Source organism: Patella vulgata, chromosome 9, assembly GCF_932274485.2.
Source record: "Patella vulgata chromosome 9, xgPatVulg1.2, whole genome shotgun sequence".
Lineage (NCBI taxonomy): Eukaryota > Metazoa > Mollusca > Gastropoda > Patellidae > Patella > Patella vulgata.
The window spans coordinates 26,937,694-26,962,202 of NC_065887.2; the positions used below are offsets into that span (position 1 = coordinate 26,937,694).

At 33.7% G+C, this 24,509-nt stretch overlaps 1 protein-coding gene across 1 annotated transcript in view; it reads left to right on the forward strand.

Annotated features, from left to right (window-relative positions):
• The window catches only part of LOC126831546 (potassium voltage-gated channel subfamily H member 7), a 130,312-nt gene that overhangs the window by 72,101 nt on the left and 33,702 nt on the right, over window positions 1-24,509 (forward strand). The window contains exons 4-7 of the mRNA XM_056103200.1: window positions 1,988-2,311; window positions 4,958-5,008; window positions 8,543-8,569; window positions 18,111-18,334. Of these exons, the coding sequence (XP_055959175.1) occupies window positions 1,988-2,311; window positions 4,958-5,008; window positions 8,543-8,569; window positions 18,111-18,334 (626 nt within the window). The remainder of the gene's footprint in view (window positions 1-1,987; window positions 2,312-4,957; window positions 5,009-8,542; window positions 8,570-18,110; window positions 18,335-24,509) is intronic.

The following is a 24,509-nucleotide window of genomic DNA, read 5'->3' on the forward strand; positions in this document are numbered from 1 at the left end:
AAGATCCCTTGACAGTTGGAATTCAATATAAGAGTAGACTGTTTTGGTGCATTTTCTAGAAACTATAAATCTTTCAAATCAATATATTTTCCATTATCTGTTTATTTTGGGATATTAGTTGATTTTATTGAATTAATATTAGTAAATATCTCAAAGGGCACAGGTAAAATACCAAATTCCATTAGTTTTAACTGACATCAAATAAAAAATACTAAAAAGTCAATGGAAATATCCTTGAAAAACTATTTGAGTTCAAATATTTGAGCTCGGAGTATAACCAACTGTACATGTATTTTATCATGTACTTTATGTTATATAGTAAAACTGTGAAGGTTTTATTTTAGATACTAGACAATAAAGGATAACTACACAAAAACAACACAACATAACAAATGTCAGATACAGCATGTCATCGTTAGAAAAATACATGTAATTGATACTCTGGTAGTGAAAATAATAAATCATGTATAGAATTGAAAACTAAAAACCAGAAATTTATCCAATGTCTTTTTTTTTTGTTTCAACATAGGCCTACATATGGCACAGATATTTACACTTTGTTACGCACAGGCACTAGCATAAGTATAAAATTTAAAAGTATTTAAGATATTGATATCTTGGAACCCAGATGGAAATTGCTGGTATTGAGTGTCTTTAAAAATATTACTTAGAATGGATGGATATTCATTGGTCGTTGTCGTCAGACATATGTTCTTAGAAATTTGACTTGTGAACAAATCTAGTCCTAGTGAAAATATAACCCTAGTCAGACTTAGTTCTAGTGAAGATATACCATAGTCCAGTTTTCACCTAGTGGAAATATAACCCTATTCACACTTAAAAATTACTTAAAAGAAAATACAGGTTATTAACTATAGTTTTGATTCATTTTTCAAGTCATACAGTGAAAATGTCAGTTTTTGTCACCACTGTCCGTCATTACTAGCAATGTTATAATTGCTAGAAATAATAATTCATAAACAAATATCTATTAATTGAATCAAGGATTATTTTGAGTTTGATTTTGTAGGTGAAATGAAATGGGGTTTAACATCCTACTGTTCTGCTCCTATACTGGGCTAATGAAGACGGGCATTCGCCATACAATGTACTATGAGGGAAATTTTGCCCAGGCAGCGGCACTATCGCCTACTCTTATATTGAATTCCAACTGCTAAGGGATCTTTTACGTGCATTCCAATGCATACACGGGACCTCGGTTTTTCGTCTCATCCGAAGAACTAGACAGCTGTCCTTGTCATGCCCTCCTTCCTGCATCACTGACAAGGGGGAAAATCTGGATAAGGCGAAGCCACGTCGGAAAATCCAAATGAACTTTCTCGGCCAATGCAGGGATCGAACACCCGACCTCCAGGCTAGTGAGCCAGCGTCTTAACCACCTAGCCACCATAGCTCCCCTTCATGGCACTACCCATTACCCATTACCTCGTGGCAGAAAAATAAGGTTGTCTTTTTAATTTCTATGAAAAATGTTTTTTTATTTATATAGTCATAAAGTAATGGGTAATGGTAATTAATTACTTTCAATGTAATGGGTAATGGTGATTAATTACATTGCTAAAAAGAGAAAGTAATTGTAATGATTACATTTAAATGGTAATGGTAATGTAATTAATTACATTGGCAATGTAATGGCCCCAGCCCTGCTTAGTCCTAGTGGAGATATACCATAGTCCAACTTACATTAATCCTAGTAGAAATATAGCTTTAGTCAGACTTAGTCCCAGTGGCGATATAACACTAGTCAGACTTAGTCCTAGTGGAGATATAGCGTAGTCCAACTTAGTCCTAGTGGAAATATAATCCTAGTCAACACTTGGGTTTTCTTAACTTCTTGTTGCTCTTCATTTAGACTATGTTGTGTTTATTTTTTACCTCCAAGCTACAAAAATTTAACAGTTGTGTTTGTATACAGGTGTAAAACATTATAGCATGACTTATCAAGACTTAAACTGTTTGATTTTAGATCGCCACAGAAGTTTTAAGCTGCGACTTCCCTCCATACGACGTGACATACGCAGGAAAGCAAAAGCCATCCAACAGGCACCTGATCCTGAAAATCCACCCATTCCGGAAGAAGCAGTTCCGCTTAATCAGTTTGGTAAAGAAGATGTGGAACAGGGTCAACAGTCACCACTCTCTAGTCGCAAATCCCTACAAGACAGCGAACTGGTGTTAGAAAATGCTGACGAAAGAGGTAGCCAATCAACATTGAGTCGAGATGAAATTGAAGGTATTGATGGCCCTATGCGAGATCAGGAAGAAAATGAAAGAACCAGTAATGAAAGGGGTTGGTATTTTTTTTGATTCATATTCTTTAAAAATGTTTCTTGTTGATATTATGTATTTCTTCATGTAATATGTGCTGTGATTTTGTTGTTCTCCACAGAGTAAAAAGCATATGTTTCTGTGTGTCCAACTCTTTCAATTTTCTGGTAAAGCGTGGCAAGGTTTTGAATTCTTCAGCCATTTTATGGAGCTGAACCATGGGGGTCATTATAAATGACATCTTGTCAGAATGCTCTGCTGGTTTTTTTTGTGCTTAAAATATGCATTCTGTAATGCTTGATAAAGAAAAGTGTAAATACAGAATTGTGTGCATTTGTAACTCTGTGTGTCTGTATGTATGTGTGGGTTGTGAAATATTATTGAAGTAGACTATTTCCTTAAAGAACTCGCCATAAGTCATTAATCAAGCTACAAGAAGAAAATTGAATTGAGTTGCTCATAAATATTAAAGAACTCTATTTAAATTTAGGACAGTACTCAACCTAAAGGATATCATTATCTATTAGTATATTTAATTTCTAATAAAATTTTGACAGTTACGGACCGTCGCAAAATTTTGACACTTGCATCCAAAATAATAACCCTTGGATAGATCTCATTAACCCATCTACTCACCTGCCTATTCATGCCAATGGAGTAAGAACCTGTTGACATATTTCCAAAATCAGGAATTTTAAATCATAAATAAATGAACATTTTACTGCGAAAATGGTCCGATACCAACTCCATTGACTCGTTACCAGCACTGGCTGAATTTGGAGACTCTGAAACGTGAGATCAAAGTTCACAGAGGGCAGTTAACAAACACAGATGGATTTTGATGCTTGTTTAAGACTAAATTACCAACATTTAATTTATCATTTTCTATGCGCAGTGTCTTTCAACCCACCCACCCGGTTCAGCAGGTTATTCGTTTATGCCTTATGCAGTTGATATACCTTACCGGTGTCCCTAGTCAAAATAAAATAACATAAATTTTTTGAATACCTTCAAGTACTGGAATATAAAAATGCAGAGATCTACACATCATCCTTGTTAATTGATAATTCGATTTGTACCCTGTTGCTAACAACGCTATCAAGTCACAGATTTTTTCCTGATGCAACAATATTTGTTTCGCATAATAAAGTATGATGCTACTGAATTAATTTGTCAGATTTTCTTGCCATTTCTCAGAAGGATTGGCTGGCCTTAACTTTAAAACTATAGACTTTAAAATCTTAATTGCTTAATGTTCACAGTCATTTGCTAAATACCTGTCATTAGCTACATTTTCATGTCATTTATTTGTTTGCTTTTAATATTGTGATAATGGAATAGTTTGTCTGTTTATGTTATCTTTGAATTGTTTTAAAATGATTATTTTTTCTGCTATATTCTTGTTGATTGTTATTTCGCTTTCTTTGTAAAATATGTTCATCAAGTCATAAATACCTTTAAAATAGAAGTTAAAAAAATATAGCTTTTTCTATAATTTGAGTTCAAAACTTTTTTAAAGATAGTGATAATTACCTTCAAGTCAACAATTCACGTCTGTGATCAAATTGGCAATCATTTTAAATTCAGTTTTAGGCCTTCCATTTTATATGGTGTCATGTTATAGATTTTTCCTGATTATATAGTTGTATTCTTTTAATTATTAATTGTAATATTTCTTTCTTTTGTTTTAAAATGATCTAGTTCTTGGAATATAAACCATTTACCTATATGTCCCAAATGTGTGATAGGGGAGACAACTCTATTTTCTTGCTTCACACAGTGAGCTACTTGTTACTTGTATGAAAATATCTTTTTGAAAAATTGCTTGCTTCTTTTTTAAATTCCTTTTATGTCTGTCGAAATTTATATTTTGTTGATTTACAGAATAATATTTAGTAATATAATATTCATGTTCCATGTGAAAAACTGTGTCAAAGTGTTTAATGCCAATTTACAAAATCAAATAGTTAAACATACATTATGCAAGAGCTAAATCTGCCTGCCTGTTTTCTAAATTATTAATTAGACATTAATTATCCAGGCCATAATCAACTCTTGATGGCATCGGATTTCTCCGATATTAAATAGATTAGAACAGTTCAGCCATATTTTGATTTAAGCTAAAATTGGAGGAGCGAGACTTAGCTTCGAAAAACCAGTACGGTGGTTGAAATTATTGCACACGTCTTGCCAAACCTTCAAAGGCTAATATCTTCGCTCACAATAGAGTAATTTCGAACTATTATAGCAAGAATGGCTAGCTCTTTATCTAAATCTTACATAATGTATCTTTAAGTGCACCAGTTAGTTTTTCTAGTGAGTACAAAAATACCACAACTTTTATAATTGTTGAAATATGTTCTTGGTAAAGAACAAATTTAAATTATCATTAAAGTTGGTGAAAATCCAGTAAATACATTGGCTGTTCATGAATTGTGTTGCGATTGAAGCTGTCTCCCAAACCTACTGAATATTAGCTTTTTTTGTTGATATTGTTGAAGCCGTGATTTAATGTGATTCTTTTGCAGAAATTAAGGCATACAAATGGATTGGAAAACATTTAAAATATTTTCCAAGAACTAGAATAATATATTATTTTCCTTTTTTATTGGCGTAAAATTGAGTAGTTGTAGTTGTTATGCATTATGTTGTATATTCTTCATTACAGCCTGTTTGTATTTAGCTAATGGTCGACCCAGGGCACATACCCTTGATTCATGTGAGTAAAGCTTAGGGTCGGACAACTTGCCGTGATTGATACTTTTTTATTTTGCATTGTATTTGATATTTTCCACTGAAAATGCCTCCCCTTCTATTTTCATTCTCAGAGTACAGAGACATTGCCTTTTCAGAATGGGTTAATAATCTTCAGAAATTGATAGGCCCTACTCTGTATAATGTCCCAGATAAACTTTGTGGGTATTTTTTGTATTCTAAAACTGACAAAATATAAAATATTACATGGTTTTTTAATAGCCCCACATTGAAATGTGGATGTATATTGTTGTCACTCCAGTTCGTCCAAAGTCTGTTGGTCTATCTGTCATCCACAATTTCTTGTGAACACTTTAGACAGTACATGTTATTTAAATTCATGAGAGTGGGTTGGATGGCGTAATGGTTAGCGCGCATTGTATCATAAGGTCTGTCATTGAGTCAGCTGACATGGTTTTGATTCTCTGGTTGTACGTGACAAGAAGTAGGATTGCCTGTCCAACCTTGTGTGTTTTCTCCGAAATGTCCTAGTTTGTGTTGAGTGGACGTTAAACCCCATTTGTCTAATTTTGTAAACGTGCTAATGATAAACGTGATCTATCTGTTTAAAATTTGTGCATTGTTTATTTTAATAAAATGAAGAATCTTATTGTATTTCTAGAGATATTTGCGTGGTGAACACTCTAGCAATCTACTTTAGATTTATGTTGTATTGATTTTTGCGATAAGCAACCATTACAAGGACTTCAGATTTTTATACGCCCACATTTTCATGTGGACGTATATTGTCGGCGCCCCTATTTGTCCGGACGTCCGTCCACAATTTGTTTGTGGACTCTCTACAGGTCACAATTCTTGTCCGATTTTGAAGAAACTTGAAATATAGCTTTATCCCAAAAATATCTCGGCTGCTTTCGATATTGGCATGTATTGGATCGAAACTTCATGGATTATGGCCCCTGTTTGTACGAAAAATCACGTTTTTAGCTTCTGGACCCTATAGAGGTCACAATTTTTATCCGATTTTGTTGAAACTTGAAATGTAGGTTTATAACCCAAAGATCTCAGTTCCTTTCGATATATTCGCACACATCGGACTGTACCTTCCTGAATTATGGCCCCTGTTTGTACGAAAAATCGTATTTTTAGCTTGTGGACCCTATAGAAGTCATAATTTTTATCCGATTTAAAAAAACGTATTATTATTTCCCCGTTACATCCTAAAAACAGCTGAGGTCGAATTTCATGAAAATCGGCCCAAAATTGACAGATAAAATGGCCGCCGTTCGTTCTCAAATAGCGTAACAATATCGTATATCAAGGTTGTGGACCCTAAAGAGGTCACAATTTTTATCCAATTTTGTTGAAACTTGAAATATAAGTTTATAACCCAAAGATCTTGGATCCTTTTGATATTCGCGCATATCGGCCCGTAACTTCCTGAATTATGGCCCCTGATTGTACGAAAAATCGCATTTTTAACTTGTGGACCCTATAGAGGTCATAATTTTTATCCGATATAAAAAAACGTATTATTATATCACCGTTACACCCTAAGGATGACTGAGTTCGAATTTCATGAATATCGTCCCAAAATTGACAGACAAAATGCCTGCCGTTAGTTCTCAAATAGCGTAAAAATATGGTATATCAAGGTTGTGGACCCTATAGAGGTCACAATTTTTATCCGATTTTGTTGAAACTTGAAATGTAAGTTTGTAACCCAAAGATCTCGGTTCCTTTCGATATTCGCGCATATCGGACCTTAACTTCCTGAATTATGGCCCTTGATTGTACGAAAAAATCACTTCTTTTTTTGAGCTTGTTCTCTGTCCATCTCTTGCAAAATGTGGGCGTATCTTGCATGGCAACCGCTTGTTAATTATAGAGTTATTTCCCTTTATTGCTCTAGAATCTTGTCAACCGCCAATGATGTTATACGGTGAAGATTTTTGGCTACCAACCACAGCGTAACTACCTTTAAAGACTACTCAAACCACTTAACTGCTGTGAGCACATGAAATTTTTTTTTTGCCTGGCAATCTATCATTAATAAAATTGGCCGCTATTCTTAGTGCAATAATCAAAAACATGATACACCCAAACAAGAAAAGGTTATGTCTCAGTCAGGTAAAATGAAAATAGATATTCCTCTACACAACCCGCTTCTACCTTACTATTATTCTTCTCTATCTATTAATACAGAATAAACCACTCACAAGATTTCAGTAACCTCAAGTTTGAACATCTCATACATCCTGTACACCTTAAATTTACGAAGGGAAGGTTTGGGGGGGGGGGGAGCAGTGTGACATTTACATTACCTTGAGATCATTTCAAATGAGATATGATGTAGTGTTGAGTAGTTCTAATAATTCAGTATTGTTTATATTTTCTCTTTAAAATCTTAATTTCAACCACTGTGATTGGTATAAAACATTATTGCCAAAGATGGCTAGATGCAAGGTCAGGTCTGGTCATTTTAACGCAATCTGTTTCTAGATTATAAACTGGAAAATTTAACGTTAACTATTAAATGTATTTTCAAGAAGCACAATGGCTTGAGGTACGGTACAGGAAATGATTTGTTTAATTCAAGATTAAGTAATTGCATTTTGTTCTTAAAAGTCATGTTGTCGGATCTTTTAAGTGGTTATACTGTAAGTTCTTCCTGGCTATGGATAAATGTTGCAATAATATTCAAGTCATAAACATCCAGGAATATTAAATTTGAGTCCTTTTAAACAATAATTACCTCATTTGATTTATTCAGATTATTCGATTCTCTGTCTTCTTTCTAAGGTGTAATTCTATTTCAGCATTCATCGTCAGATTTCTTTGATCTGTTTATGACAACCTCCCCCACCCTTTGTCCTATGGTTTGAAGCCTGTTTTTCATATAAGCATGTTTGTGAATCTTGTTCTTTAGTTTGCTATTTATGTTGTGTTATTTTTTTTTATCAAAGAAATGCATTTCCTTTTCAGCTTTTCATTGGATATCCATCTCATTCTGCTTAAAAAAAAATCTATGATGGTGCTAACTGACAGCATGATAGCTATTCCATATAAGCATGCAACATTGGCCTACCTCAAATATGAAACTAAAATTTAGAACATGGCATTTAATGTTACAATAAAAAATATCGAGCACAATTTTGTAGACATCTTCTTAATAGAAATTTCACAACTTTAGAATCTGAACTGAAAGAAGTTATTTATTATATTCACATTCTCATGGAAGATTTATTATCCAAACCACTCCTCACTTTGATCTCCCTTAACTGTTTTTAATCATTTTTATACTTTTATGAGCAATACACATTTCCTTATAAATAAATATTTGTACCATATTTCATTAAACAGAGTTTCTTCCCTTGAACTGTAGCTTTTTGTATTTCTGCTGCAGTGGCTATTGAAAATGATGATATTTTGTTTTATTTGAATATCTGATTATTTTATGAATCATAAAGAGTTGTTGAAGCATTGCTTGTTCAATTAAACAACAGATATTTTTTTGATAATTCAAATTTTTGTCCAGTTTTCAGAAAATATCGATCTAAGTCAGGTAATTATTGAGAATGGACTTCGATGAAAACCCCTTTATATTTTTTCTTACATTTTTTGGGAAATTTTGTTGAACCTTAACATCAATTTGCATGACATAATTACCTGGGTCACAATTTTTTTTTTCATCAAAAAGACATGTATGTGCAAAACTAAAATATTTGATATTTATGTATTCATTTAAAGACACTCATTTTAAAATTTTTACTAGATTTCATTGATCACGATTATTGATTTTTTTTATATTAATTTGTATTTAAACTTTGCTGTGATATTTCTTTCAATTTCTGATGCAGTGAATTTTTTTTTTAAAAATATTTAAAAAAAACTAATGCAGTGATTTTGTATCAATTTTGTTTGCTGTTTTTGAAATATTTAGCAAATACAAACCTTATTTAAAAAAATAGAGGCTTAAAGATATGGTCCTTCTAAGCTCAAAATTATTTTTGTCTGAAAAGAACGATATTTCTAAATAGAGGCTTAAAGATATGGTCCTTCTAACCTCAAAATTACTTTTGTCTGAAAAGAACGATATTTCTAATGATCAAGAAAAAAGAATTATACAAACAAATTGCTTAAAGGGGGGGGGGGGGGGAGGGGAGGGAAATATGTAAGATTAGATAAAGAGCTGACAGTTCTTGCTATAATAGTTAAAAAATACATAATGAAAAGGGAATATTTTGAAAATTGAAGTCAAATTACTTTACTGAGTTAAGGCCAATACAGTTAGAGTGCAGCCTTGATTGTCATTGCTATCATTTTTACGATAATAAACAAAGTCTCAATTATCAATTTTTACGTTAAATCATCAACCGCAAATTGTATTTCAATCTATAGAAAATGTAGAGTATCTGATGGCATCGAGAGTTGATTAATTTCTTGGTAAGTTAATTAATGTTTAATTAATAATTTATATAACATTCAAGACATAAAGAAAGACCTGTAATAGGCAGATTTAGCTCTTGCATAATGCCTGTTTAATGTAAGTTATTTATTACAAACTGTCAACCACTATTTGGTCATATAGTATCAGTCTGTGACCTGTGTAAAAATTCAAATAATTGAATAATGTAAGCACCTTAGAATAATAATTTATTACAAACTGTCAGATACTATATAGCCATTTGCTAGTGTCGCATTGTAACTGCACTCCTGTTAGAGAAATCATCCATAACAACAAATATATTTTATTTTTGAATCACAATCAGTGGTTTCGTATTTAACCCACCAGGTATAAGCTAAGTAAATAGGTTATCTCCTAAAACTTAGACAGCCAAATCTCAGACAGAGTAGGGGATTAATTAACACAATCACTATAGCTATAATGGAACAATCCTAATAAGTATACTCTACTCAGTTAACCACGGATGTGTTCATATGAAAATCTTTGAAGTTATGCCTGTGCTCATTGACAATCTCCAATGTTAGTTTCTGAATTATTTTCTTTAACTCTTTAATATTCGCTTTTATTGTCGCAATGTGAGCGGACATTTCCATCACCCAGAAGATGCCAAAGTTTGCATGAATCCGCACAACCGCATGTATAGTGTGTTCCTGAAGCAACGGCCGCAAGTTTTAGATAATATGTACGGTGATAAAGCGGGATCAAACCTTCTATTGAAGATGCCTGAATAGACAGCTACATGTACCACACATCCATCCCGACATCTTCCGATTGGTTGAAGTGTATGGAATATTCAGACAGATTCAAGTTAGCCCAACTTTATTTTGGAGCTGCTCCTCCAAGACGAAAGAGAATCTATATATAAAGAAATCACAAGACAGGGCCACAAGACGTCATTTCATTTCCTTGGTGTAGTAATAAGCATCAATTGTGTCATGATAGTGAGAAAGAATGTACAAATATACACAAAGTGTGAATAGTTAATATATCCATACCACATGTGACTGTGTCATGAAAAGTACAAATATATTTATATTTATCAACAATATCAATAAATGATATATCTTGTATTTCTGTCGGACTGTTCTATTATTTAGCAAACCATAAATATTGTTGTTTTAACGTTTCTAAGATATGGCTAAGGGGTGATGATTTTCCGTTTCAGAAAATGGCAAATTCCGTTTTAAGTATTTTGAATTCCGTTATTTTCCGTTTGAACTGACCATATTCTGTTTTTCCCAGATAAAATGCTATTTTATGAATAAATGAATAAAACATCGTAAAATGCGTTTTATTACAAAACTGGTTATTTTAATCCAATGATAACAAATATTAAATAGTGAATGACTTTTAATGTTCAATGACTGGTTATTTTTCAAACCGGTTTACTGAATTAAATAACGGAAAACTACACCTTGTGAGCTTGTTTCATCTTTTCAGCAGACAAAGCCATTTTTGTCGACTGCTGGTTTTAGTTGCGATTTATCCAGACAAATTCTGTAGTTACTACTGTTTCTACGGGAATAAAGGCTGGATTCACAAGACAATGGCATATTTGCGATGTCACATGGTGAAACATGAGCCCGGCAGTAAAAAAGAAGTAAATGAAACAATTTTAACTTTTATAAAATAACGAAAGTTTTTCAGACATATAGATATACATTACAGTATTAAATTCAACTACAGAGTAATTGTATTATTAGGGATAAATTGAAGACAGGTTTTCGTTTCGAGTACATTTATGATTCCAAAATGATGAAATGAAAGTAGCTTTTACTAAATACTAAAATAGTAATAAAACCATGCAATATTGTTCAATATTTTCGATTTTTATGAATAAAAAGATGAAATACTTGGATAAATACAAAATTGTTTTGTGTTTTTGTTTAATATCAGCAAATATTGGCTTTTCCGTCTTTTTCTTTTTGAGATGCCAAATTCCGTTTTGAGTGCCGAATCCTGCGATTTCATCATCACCCCGAAGTTTTGGGAAGATACTAATAAATCTTGTTGGCTGAAAATTTCAACTAATTGGGTGGTCTAGCAGAGGTTATATAGAAGAGGAAATCTGGTTAATTAACAGCTAATTTTGTTTTGGGAGGACACCAGTAAATCTCGTAGGCTGAAAATTTCAACTAATCAGGTGGTCTAGCAGAGGTGATACAGAAGAGAAAATCTGCTTAACAGCTAATTTTATAGACTACTAGTAATACATGTAGCTAGGTGTAGGTAACTACCAGACCAGTGCAGATGATAAACAATGTTTATGAATTCACACCAACACTTAAATGAATAATTGCAGTCCATATGGTCTTTAGAAAGCAAAAAAAGTACAAAAACATTATGTGCAGCCAGTAGCAGACTGTCTCTTAGGTTAGGCCACGGTTCATTTATTGTTTTAGGACATTATTTTTTATCCAATCCAGCAGCCCATTTTATTTTACCCAATGAACTTTAGTTCGGCAATACTATATACCGGAAAACACCCGGAAAACAACCGGAAAACATCATTTTATACTGAATACCGGAAAACACCGGAAAAACACTAAATACCGGAAAACATCCTAAATACCGGAAAACACCCTAAATAGGTAACCCTCTGTGTGCATTTTTGGACCAAGTGAGCGCCGATGAAGGTAGGTCAAGGTCATTATGATGTTCGTTTTACAAATACCCCCCCCCCCCCCCCCAAAAAAAAAAAAAATTCCAATTTTTTTTTTCTCCAAATTTTTTTTTACGGAAAAAAATTTTCTGTCACAATACAACAAATTCCAATTTTTCCGAAAAATTGGTTTTACAAAAAAACATTCGGTACAAAATAATTTTACAGAGAACAAAACACGAAAAAAATTTAGAATTTTTTTTGAGAGAAATTTTGGAGAAGAAATTGTTAAAAAAAAATCTGAAAAGAAATTTTTCTTTACCCGTAGGCAATCGCTTGCTTGTATGTTAATGAACTTATTTCATCAGCGCTGACCTGGTCCAAAACCACATGAGGACCAAACTCCGGGTTACTAAATAGCGACCGGAAAACTTAGAAGATTAAACTGTGCCCAGATTTTTTTAGAGAGCGCGCTGCACCGCTCCGGGAGGGATCATCGTCAGAGTAGGACGGGGGTGGAATTGTCCAGTCACGTGACGAACATAGATCTCTCGTTCCTCAAGCCATATTATTTCTACAGTCATTGTCATTAATCACAAATTACGGGATGATATACGAAAATGCAGGTTTACTTTGAAATAGTGCAAATGATACTTTTCCATCTACAATCTTCAGATCAAAGGATGCAAGGCAAGTTCTTACACAGTGCAGTATAATTTGTGCAACAGAAGACATCTCGAATATCGATTGTCGGAAAAAACATTTTTTCCGAATATGCATTCGGTGTAAGTCTTCAGCCACCAGGAAGTGGTTAACATAGTAATGTTTTATTACGATAGTAGTACATAAAACAAATTGGTTGCCGGAGGTTCTCTGGGAGAAAGTAGCCTCGTCGGCTAGATTCCTCTATTTCACAAACAAAAACAACAATTGCTTCCTTGAAAATTTATCGATCAACCCTTTTTACAGACGTCCAGCTTACCACTTCCCGTCAATGTAGTAAGATAGAATATGTACTTTTCTCATGGACAATTGGGCGAAAGTTGGGGTTTTCTCAAGGAAAACTGGTCAACAAGTTGGGGAAAAAGCTCGAAAAGTAATCCAGAAAAAAATCATGTGTGCGGCCCTCGGAATATGATGGCATATGTTGAATATTATTATGATTCAAGTGATTATATTTGATCCTGGAATGAAAGTAAGCTCAGAAACAAGTAGATTTTTAGCCCTTCCAACGAGATGGATAGCTCTTGGAAAGGATAGATACTTTTCAGATTACAGCCTTTCCAAGAATTGCGTGGCATCCATTTCGTTTGGTGATTAGGACACATAGCGGTTAATAAACCTGGAACTTCAACTCGAACTATTCAGAGATTTATTAACTCGCTTTTGATGATACCTGCTGTTTTATGATGCGATTTTTTTGTTACCTAGGGAGGAGTTGGCCTAGTCGCGCCTTCCACTAATTCGTACCACCCTGATTCCGGCGTTACTGGTAAGAATCAGGAGACCGGCGCAACCGGCATATAATGGGGCCCTTCGAGGGCAGTGTTTAATCTACTGAAATACTGAAACACTGAAATTTACTGAAAACAAAAATTAAAATATAATATGGTCAATGATGGAGGTAGACTGATTGCGTCTTTTAAAACATTCAAAACATAATAGGCATCAACAAAATTTTGGAGAAAAAAAAATTGGAATTTTTTTTTTGGGGGGGGGGGCTATTTGTAAAACGAACATCGTAATGACCTTGACCTTCCTTCATCGGCGCTCACTTGGTCCAAAACCGCACACAGAGAGCCAGGCTCCGGGTTACCTATTTAGGGTGTTTTCCGGTATTTAGGATGTTTTCCGGTATTTAGTGTTTTTCCAGTGTTTTCCGGTATTCAGTATAAAATGGTGTTTTCCGCTGTTTTCCTGTGTTTTCCGCTGTTTTCCGGTATATAGTATGGCCCCTTTAGTTCAAATGAGACTGGTTAATTCAGGGTGAAAGACCTCTATCCTACTCCTGTGCTATACAAACTTTCAGATTCCATGCCATGTTACTAAATAACCATGTCTATGCAGTTCTAAATGTATGCGTATGCGACATCTATTATGCATCCTTACTATAGAAAAAAAATATTCTGGATTTTGCGAAAATGCAATTTTCCTAGAAAGGAAGTCAGATGTTAGTGCTAACTTTTCTACAGATATAACTGACTTCTCTCCCTTTTATCGATACATGTATTTATGGATTGTTTTTGTACTAAATTCCCAGAACCCACTGGTTTTTGGTAGCTGTAAATATTTTGTTTTTATTGGAGTTTTACAGATTGTCAGTGTGAAACACCATTGTTTAGTTATTATTTTTTTTCCATTTTATATATACTCAAGGATCAACTGGTCAGATTTGTCCACACTCATTGATTTTATCGGGGAAACTGGGTCTGACTGAAGTTCCATCTGCATCTCATCATTTTAAGTGGAATTATCCGTCACACCTTTTGGGACTAATTAAACTAGGAGGATAGCCATTTTCACACCTTTTTGGACACAATAACTCTGCTTCTAATTAAAGTAGAATGTGCTTCTTAGTGAGGTATAGTATTTATTATTAGGATGTTTTGACTGGATTCGATAATGAGCATTTTCTACTTACTGTGTAGGCTAAGCAGAGATAAGCATTTTGATTGGCTGAGACTTGCTTTTAATTGAGGAAGGTGATGAAACTATACCAAGTTTGATAATGAACATTTTCTGCTTAGATCATACAGAATGATAAACAATTTGATTTCTTATTGCTTCATAAAAAGATACTTGTGCAAGTAATTAATGAGTTTCATCAATATATTTTGCGATTGGTATGGTTTGTCTTCATCAGAAGAAACGTTATTTTGACATAAAATACAGTTTTTACAAATTTTGCTTTCGATTTTTTGTCATTTTGATAGATATATAAAGCAATTATGAAACAATAGTGTCAACAAATTTCTTTTCTGATCTCTCTGATTTTAAGAGTATTAAATTTAAAAATTTAACTGATATTTCTGGATTTGTGTTGTTAGGGAAAGATATATGCTTATGGTTAAAGGACATTGGTGAAACCCCATAGCTATGTCACAGGTCTAGTTTGTTGATCTATTTATCTATTCATCCACCCTATGATCCCTTTATTTATTGGTGCATGTTCCTGGCAGATTATTTAAAGTACATGTATCCTCCCCTACCACTGATATTATGCTGGTGAAAGTATAAATGGTAAAGTCTTAGTTATTACATGTACTTACCTGGGTTTACAAAACATACTAAATTACCTTGGTACCTCCAAAATTGGAAGGAAATTGTAAATTAGTTTATGTTCACTTTTGGTTTGGTACAATAGGGGACTCTTAGTTAAAAATTGACAAAAATGTCTCAGGGGACCCACAAGTCAATTTCCACGCCATAAAACTAGCATATTTTTCAAAACCCAATTTTCAAACATAGCAATGATCAACCCCTGCCATGTAACTATAAATTTTAAAACTAGAGATAAAACTTTTGTACAGAACTTGCAATAAAATATATTACATGTACATTTAACAAATATTTACATTTTCAAAAATAGGGTAACAGTTATAAACCCTCCATACAAATTAATTAACTTGAGACAACAGTGGACCCCACAAATTGTTTACAAATTAAAGTTTTTATGGATGCACGAAGGACAATCCTGCTAATGGATGTTGAATTTAAATGGAATTTCAAATGTTTGGTTCTGTTCAAATATGACATGATTTATTTTATGTTAATCTTCATTAATATATGCTGCCCATGGAAAGAGTTTTCTGGATGTCTTGTTAAAGTATATTATAAATTACTCCTATATTCTCATTGCAATTAGATTAACAACCGAAAAAATATCTTCCTGGCAAGAACTGTATCAAGAAACATATATAGTTTTCTCAATATGCAACATAAATCAGTGGTTTGACATCAGAATATTATCTTTAAAAGTGTAACTAAGCCAAAAATTGTAACTATATTATTCAAACTTTTAGATATTTTGCCAATTTTAGCACAGTTGTTGGTAAGCTAAAATGATTTCATTTTCTAGCTGGTAACAAACATTGTATTCCAGCACTCAATGAGAAATCAGTTGATTATTTTCAGTCGTGGATAACCATGATTAAACAATTTCAGGGGAGAAGAAATCAATGTTTAAGGTTTATGGATATCACAAAACTATTGATAAAGAGATTGGGATATTACATTTGAAATCGCGATCAATCATTCCGATCCAAAAACAACTTCAATATCCGCGCGTTTAAGTGGTTTGTATTTCAAATGCACAAACAGAGATAGGGAAAAAATCAATGGGTGTCCAAACTGATCGCATGGAAAATTAAGCTGCATTCATTATGTAAGATAATCTTTTCTTGATACCTCATAGATTGATTTTCTGTCAAACCATTTTCTTATAAATGGCTTGGGTTAAGAATGCAATAAGGTGAAATGGGCAATTACTCTTATGACAAATACTGGCCATTCATATGAAGACTATTGTTTGGTGAATGTTGTGTTTTCTCAGCTGACAGAGATAAAGTAATCATATTATTAATATTGAATTGTTGTCATTAATAAAAAAAATGACCATAATATTTACTGTAAAAATCTAAAATTTTTGCTCCAAAAGACTAAAAAATGTTATTGGCCCATATGAAGAGTGGTCATATATTGTAACCACCATTCACCTTTTGAACTTATTCTAATTATTTTACAGGGCAGAGTTTTTAATGAATTTTTTTTTTCAAACTTGTTGGTCTTCTTTAACATAAACCCTATTGAAATTCAGAGATACCCATCAATTCTTTTGAGGGTTATTTCCCTTGTCACTGGAACCTTGTAATCAACCTCTTGATTTTTGAGAGATTTCTTTTTTTTTTAAAAAAGGTTTTAGAGTTTTATTTTTCAAAATTTCACAACATTATAATTGTGAAACGGTTGATAGATATCGCTTAGCCCTAGCTGATAGCGGGCACAATAACTTTTTATCTGTAAAGTTAATTTTCCAAAATTCACACTTTAAGATTTGCTCATGGTTATTGAACATGTTCACTTTTAACAAGTTTAAATTTGCTAGCTATAAAGAGAACTCAACAATGACATTTTGTAACGGATTGTATATTCTGAATTGGTTTTAGGATATATCTAGAATTTAATAGTCTACAGAATCTGAAATATTCAATATCAGGCTTTTGAATTAGGTAAAGTTAGCATGTCTGTGAGAACACATGTGAAATGATAGGCATACACTGTCTGTTAAAAGTTGGGAAAATATTGTGCTTGCTAGATTATGCATGTCTAGTTTGAATTTCCATGAATGCCTTGCTTGAGTTCCCCTTTCACCATTTCCTGGTTGAAATGAGCAACAGACAAATGCTTTTATCTAATAATAGCTTTAATTTTACCATGTTTTATCCCTATATGTTTATCCATTGGTTTTGACTAAGAAGAGAATTAAGAAAATTTGATTTCAGGGAACATCTCCGATTTTTATTTCACTTGCTTCATAAAATTGTTCCAAAAGATATTTTTGATCTTAGTTTATAAATCAGATTTACCATGGTAGGATGTAATAAAATCTTCAGTCGTGCGTCCCTTAGACACTGATTGAAGTTAGATTTAGCGAGAAGATTTTATAATAAGATTGTTTAATGAAACAATTTTCCTAACATATATTTAGCTACATGTAGATTAAATATGACGTTGTGATCAAATGCTCGTAAGATATTGAGTGATTGATATTTAATTGTTGAAGGAGTGATTTATTTTTCAGGGTGACTTAATATCATAATGTTTACAGCAGACGACCGTTATTCTACATTTCTTATATTAACTTGTCGTCTGCTGTCTGTTTTTACTGCAGCCTTTTTCTTGGTCTATGTGAACATCATTTAATAATTCTTCCTTTCGGATACTTCATATATTTAAACAAAATGGTTGGTGTTTTTCTGAAAATGTTTCGAACTTTAATATCTTACATTCCACGATGGATACATTCGGATATTCCAGGTCCCACAGGAAACCACATCAGGTCCAACTTTGTGAACACTGCCTCCAGTGATTCGGAACTGGCCAAACATCGAGCCAAACAGTTTACGGACAGCATAAGCAATATTGCTAGTGACAGCATCAAGAAAACACCAGACAAAGATGGAGTACTTCCAACTGCCAAAGGTCTTCTCTTACCCAACATGCAAAATATGAAACAGAATGTGTCTGAGAAAGTAGCGCAAGTAAGTCAAGCTGTAAGTGTCGTTGTTTCTAACTATCGCATGTTTTTTACTTTATATACATGTCAAGTTTTATATATTTTCCACCTAAAATTTATAACATCATTCTGATAGCTTAGAAAGCAGTGAACTGGTGAAAGGTTGAACTTAATTTGTCCTTTAAAATTTAAGTGCCAATACCTCAAATGAGAAATTATAGACTTTAGGAAATAAATTTTGCATATTGGAACAAAATTTTCACAATTAAATTTATAAAAGAACCAAATTTTAAAGATGTACTGTTGCGGTACTTTCTATTTGTACTATCTAACACAACTTTCCCATGATTCTTTCAGCATAATAAATTTCCATTTTTGCTGAATTGTTGTCTAGAATGATGTTCTTCTCGAAATTTTAAACTATTTTTTATCACGTTTTTTTATTTTTTAATTCATTCCCACTTTTAACTTTTTTTTTGAATTTTTGAGGGAATATTTTTACAGAGTAGCTTATTTTAACTCCATTAATTTAGTTGAAAACACATATAGATCTATTGTAAAATAAAGGTTTTGTAGTGATAATATTGAACCATATAAAGGTAAGTCTATAATTTATACACACTGACTAAACTTGACATGAATATATATAATTACGAGATTTGAATGATATTAGAGAAAGGTTGGTTTTAGTAATTCTTTGAACAATATAGTTGACTTAAAGATTGTCAGAAGAAAAAGTAGTGTGATCTTTAATAATATGAATAAAATGAGAATGTGATATTATGGTCTTTTTAAATACAAAACAAATATATAAAAAATTCATGCTTAAGAAAAGAAGAAATGGGTTAATTTTTTTTTTAAACCTATATCCAATCAGAAGACTAAAAATTCTGTTGTGTTGGAAGTGATCTTAATTAGATTGACTGAAAAATGGTTGATTGAAAGCTGAAATTAACCATTGTTTAGCTCAATGATTATTTGTAAGAGCCGAAATATCAATCAAATCGTTCGTACCAAACTATCTGTAAGCCTAGAATCTAGATTTCTTGTTAATGTGGTAGATGTAGACATTAGTAGCTTGCTTAGACTTAAATGTTTGTTACAATAGTTTAGTCGGTTGTCTGTTTATATGTTATGCTTTAATATGTTCTGTGTTAAGTTTGTAGTTAGATAAAGCAATCCCAAGTTATTGAATTCTTGATTAATTTATCATCAAACAATGTTTTCAATCTGAAACAATCCCTATTTTGCATGTAATCTGAATTTAACCATATTCAACAATATCATAACCAACGTCTGCCAGTTAGGTGGAAATTGGTTTATGAGTGTGGGACTTTATTAATTGAACATATTTAGTTAAGTCTGAAAATTTGAGAAGAAGTGAAATAGAAATATACGGTAAGCGTGGTTGAATAGGAATACAAATGATGATCAAAAAAAGATGGCTGCTATAAGTTTATAACATACTTCTGATATATTCATAGAATCATAAACAATATCTGTAGTACTTAAAGCATGAAGAACTGAAAAGGTCTTCTTTATATAAGATCGTGGAACTGGAACAGCAATCACTATGCCTACAATAGTTTATGCACATGAATGCTTCTAATATGATATGCTGGAAGATTCCACTTTACACACACATACACACGCACAAACAAACGGGAGTTAACAGACAATAGTAATTTAAGCTATCAGAGAATTATGACTGTATCCATACAGATTTCGAACAAGATAAATAAGTATCATTGCTGTCTGTCTGTCTTTCCATTTGTCCGATGCCCACAAAATCTTGTAAGCAATCTTCATACTACATTTATCATCAGATCCAAATGAAGCTGGTACCAACAATAACCTCCAATAAAATCTGTTGATTTGTCTCGTTTTTATCTGATTGAATCGAAGTTGGGAGATTAACCATAGTTTGATATTCTGATTTTCCTAATTAAATGTTAAATAATCAATTCGAGTATATATGAGTTTACATTTCTGAAGTATGCAAGTAAAGCACAGACACTAAGATATGGCGGGGGGTTGGATGGCCGAATGGTTAGCACGCGCGCGCTGTATCATACGGTCTGTCATTGAGTCAACTGGCGGGGTTTCGATTCCCCGGTGGTACGTGACAAGGAGTAGGGTCGCCTGTCCAACCTCGTGGGTTTTCTCCAGGCCCTCCGGTTTCCTCCCACTGCTAAAGACCCCTAGGGGCAAGCAAATTATAAAAATAAAATTGAACCATATGTTAGTTCCGGAATGACCTAGTTTGTGTCGAGTGGACGTTAAACCCCATTTCTCTCTCTCTCTCTCTCTCACATTTCTGAAGTACTTATGCAAGTGAAGCACAGCACTAAGTGATGGCTCTTGTTCACTTTGTATTCTGAACACTTTGATGACAAGTCAGATGCTCTACTTGAAATTCATACCAGTGTTTAAATTAATGTAAAGAATAAACAAATTGAATTTCAACAAATTTACATTAATTAATTTTAGAGTTAAAGTCTTTGCACCAACACGCTGGCAACAAAACTTATCGATCGATCTGCATGAAACTCATATGCATTGTTTAAATTACATGAAACGAAAAAGCTTATGGAATTTTTACAGCTTTATTTCCCCTGATTATGTTAATGTGCCAATAAAATTATACAGTATAAATATTTTGTTTCTTATTTAACTAAAGAATCATAATTTGACCTTGGTGCAGTGGCGGCGCCAGCCGTCGGTGGTTGGAGGGGCAAAGTCCAAGGTTAAGGGGGCAAAGGCAGTATTTCAGGCACTGATCGTTGAGTTAAAGTGTCAAACGAATGGACTTGAGACGAAGCCCACTCATAAGTGTCAAAGTATGGAGTCCTTACGGAGGGTATGGGGGACCTCCCCCAGAAAATATCGAAAAATAGACTGCCGGAAATGCTGTCTGACAGTATTCAGTCAGGCACCGACCGTCAAGATAAATAGATCTGACCAGATACCGACCGTCGCCTGATTACTAGTTTATCAGACCAGAGAACAAAATGTCAAATGAACGAACGTTAACAAATTCCCCTTATGAGCGCCAGAGTAGCGAGTCCTTGTGGGGGTATTGGGAACCTCCCCAAGAAAATTTTGAAAAATTGACGGTCGGAAATGCTCTACAACATGCAAGTCTATATATCTGAGTGGGGATGTGGGATTTATTCACCATAGAAGGTATTGATTACCGAAACGTACCGCAAATACTTTTTTTTATTTTATAAAATTACTGGGGGGGGGGGGGGCAAACAGAGGGCAGACCGGATTTATGGGGGGGGGGGCATTTAGCCCCCCTTGGCGCTGCCACTACCTTGGTGGTCTGCTCAGATGACATAGCAACTGTGGGCGTATGTTTCATTGCCTGGCAAACCATGTTCATTTATTTTATTAACACCAGATTTACCAAAAATATTTACAAAGAAGTTTCAATGCTAGAAAATATGACTGAAATAAGAGCCTTGGTCTATTGCATAATGACTTGGTTATATTATTTTTATTGTTCATAAATTAATGAGAAATTATCAAATGCAGGATATGGATACCTGTTGAAATTCCACTAATACATGCATGTGATTTCAAGATTTTCACAACTGTTAAGTGTGAAAAGTGCCACAAAGTATTAGAGGATGAATGTTTGTCTTGCAATAAACTGGGGATTTGATTTGGGAGAGAGAGGGTTGTCGAATTGACAAGTATTGAACCATGACATTTATCTTTCAACAAACTGGGGTCTTGGATATAATATAAATCATTCGGTTAAAATCTGAGTTACCAAAATATTTTTGAGGTTCAAAAATTATAAATGTGATCATTGGAGACTTCTGAGAAATTTTGTGATTAGTTCAAAAGCCAAAAAGTAGCCCTTCTTTAAATGTTTTTGCGATTTCTTTTTTTTTATGTGTATGTAAGTAAGTATATAATCAATGTCTGTTGGCATATTTCCATATTAACTAGGTTAGTAGATATGTATATAATCTCTTTTTGATCTCTGTATTAAATATCAAAGTTACCACCATGGAACAAATTAAATCTGAACATGATTTCAATTGGAAAATAATCTCTTAGCTGATTATTGGTTTTAGTTATCAATTAATTTAATGTTTTGAAATGTAATTAATTGGATTTCTATCAGCAAGACAAGATACAAATAAACACGCTTCCTATTGAATCATCCTTTTGGATTTCGTTAAAAAGATGAAAAGATAAAGCATACATACGTTGATTTGTATCGATGGATTAGTCCGTGTTGTTTGATGTATGTTAAAATATATAAATTAGCTTGAAATGTCAAAATAGTTTTAAAGATTTCATTTGTATTTACCTTACAAGTAGGTACTTAAGTTAATAAATTCGACATCGAGAGAAACAAAGTGTGTACTCGTAAACTTTTGATCTTTCAGAAAAATCTTGACCTTCTAATATCTATAATATAATATTCAACCTTCTAGATTTGATCTATGCTTTACATTTTGTTATGTTATTTTCAAAGGTTACTTATATGATAAAATGAAGAAGTTCACTGTGTGATAAGAGTTATTCTATAGGTCTCTCACAGCAGTGCTATCTGTAACTCAGATCTTATATAGGTAATTTTACCTATAGTGATCATGAATCATCTCAGCTATACTTGAACATACTGAGAAGAATTATCCATTAGTACACCTTTATACAACTTTTATGTATCATTTATCTTGAATGTCAAGATACGGCTAAACTGTCTAGTGATGCTACTTAACCCTTTCACTGCGTATACCCGGTAGTACCAGGTATTATAAAATGTCGGTAGAATGCGCATACCCGGTATTACCGTGTACTCAGTAAAGCCCTCGCTAAAATTAGTACCGTAACTGCAAGTGCCATCTATTGTATTTTCTATACACTCGAACATATTTCCACGTGTTTCAAAGCGGCAAACCGTAAAATGCCGGAGTGCATAGTGACAACGTAGACGATGCACTCTCGACGAAGTCGTGAATGACGTCTTGCTGACCAACACGTGGACAATTTCGAGGCGGGTGATACACATAATTCGTTTCCAGTTACTTGATAATGATAGTAGTCAGGACAGGGATTGGTATTATGAAGTGTGTGATTTGTTGCGCGACGTTCCGCCCATGGCTAGCTATGTGTCCCGTGCATGATGAACAAGCCCAATGTGAACACGATAGCCCTGTGTCTGCAGTAGATTCTGACAATAATTCTGATGATGATAATAATGCTGGCCTGTTGGATCGTAAAAGACGTAGGCAATTCCTGAGTCCCGAACGTGTAGATCTAATGTGGATGAAAGTGAAAGTAAAAACAAGGTATTGCAATCTGCACGTGGTCATGGCAGAGGGAGACGTGATGCGCGTGTTCGTGGCGGCATTGCTCATGGCTGCTATTGATATTTTTGTTCATTTTATATATCTTTATCAAAATCCAGTGAAAAAAACAATATCTTTTAAGTATTTCATGGAGAAAAATTCGTTTTCGTGTTAGCTTTAGTGAGAAATGAGAAATCCAAAATGGCCGCCATGACATCACGTGACTACATTAGTATGCAAATTTCCAAAATTCTATTTTTTCCTCTTAGCCCAACCTCATGCCCATCCCAACAGACAAAAAGATTTTTCATAAAAGCTTCCATAAGTACTGCTTGGCATTCAGTTCCAACCTCCCTTTTTTCCTCAAAAAAGGGTCTAGCACAGGCAGTGGATTTACGTCTAGCATTGAAAGGGTTAAAGAGACATTCATCAAATTTTCATTTCAACATAAACTTAAATTTAATCACTACATTATATCCAGGGGTGTTCTGGAGGGTAGGTCTGGGTATGCCTGGCTTATGTAGTTATTTTTTCTCCCACAACAGAGTAAGCTCGGCATGTTCATGTCATTTATAATTTGTAGTAGTAATGATTTTCCCTACAAGAAATGAGGTCACTTTTGGTTTTGAGTTGATATCATTATGTTACGCTAGCGGATAATATGGCACTGTCTGGGTTGTGTCTGTAACCCCAAAACTGGAAACGTTGTGGTTCAAGGCCACCTAGCCTATGTTACTCCCTGGTCCGAGCTACCCCTATACTTCGAATTTCAGTCTTGGGACAGCCCTAGTGTAGCTGCCAACCTTGAACAGACAGACAGACAAACAGACAAACGACAGTCACAAATATTAGTATACATGTTGTATTATTCATACCACATAGAAA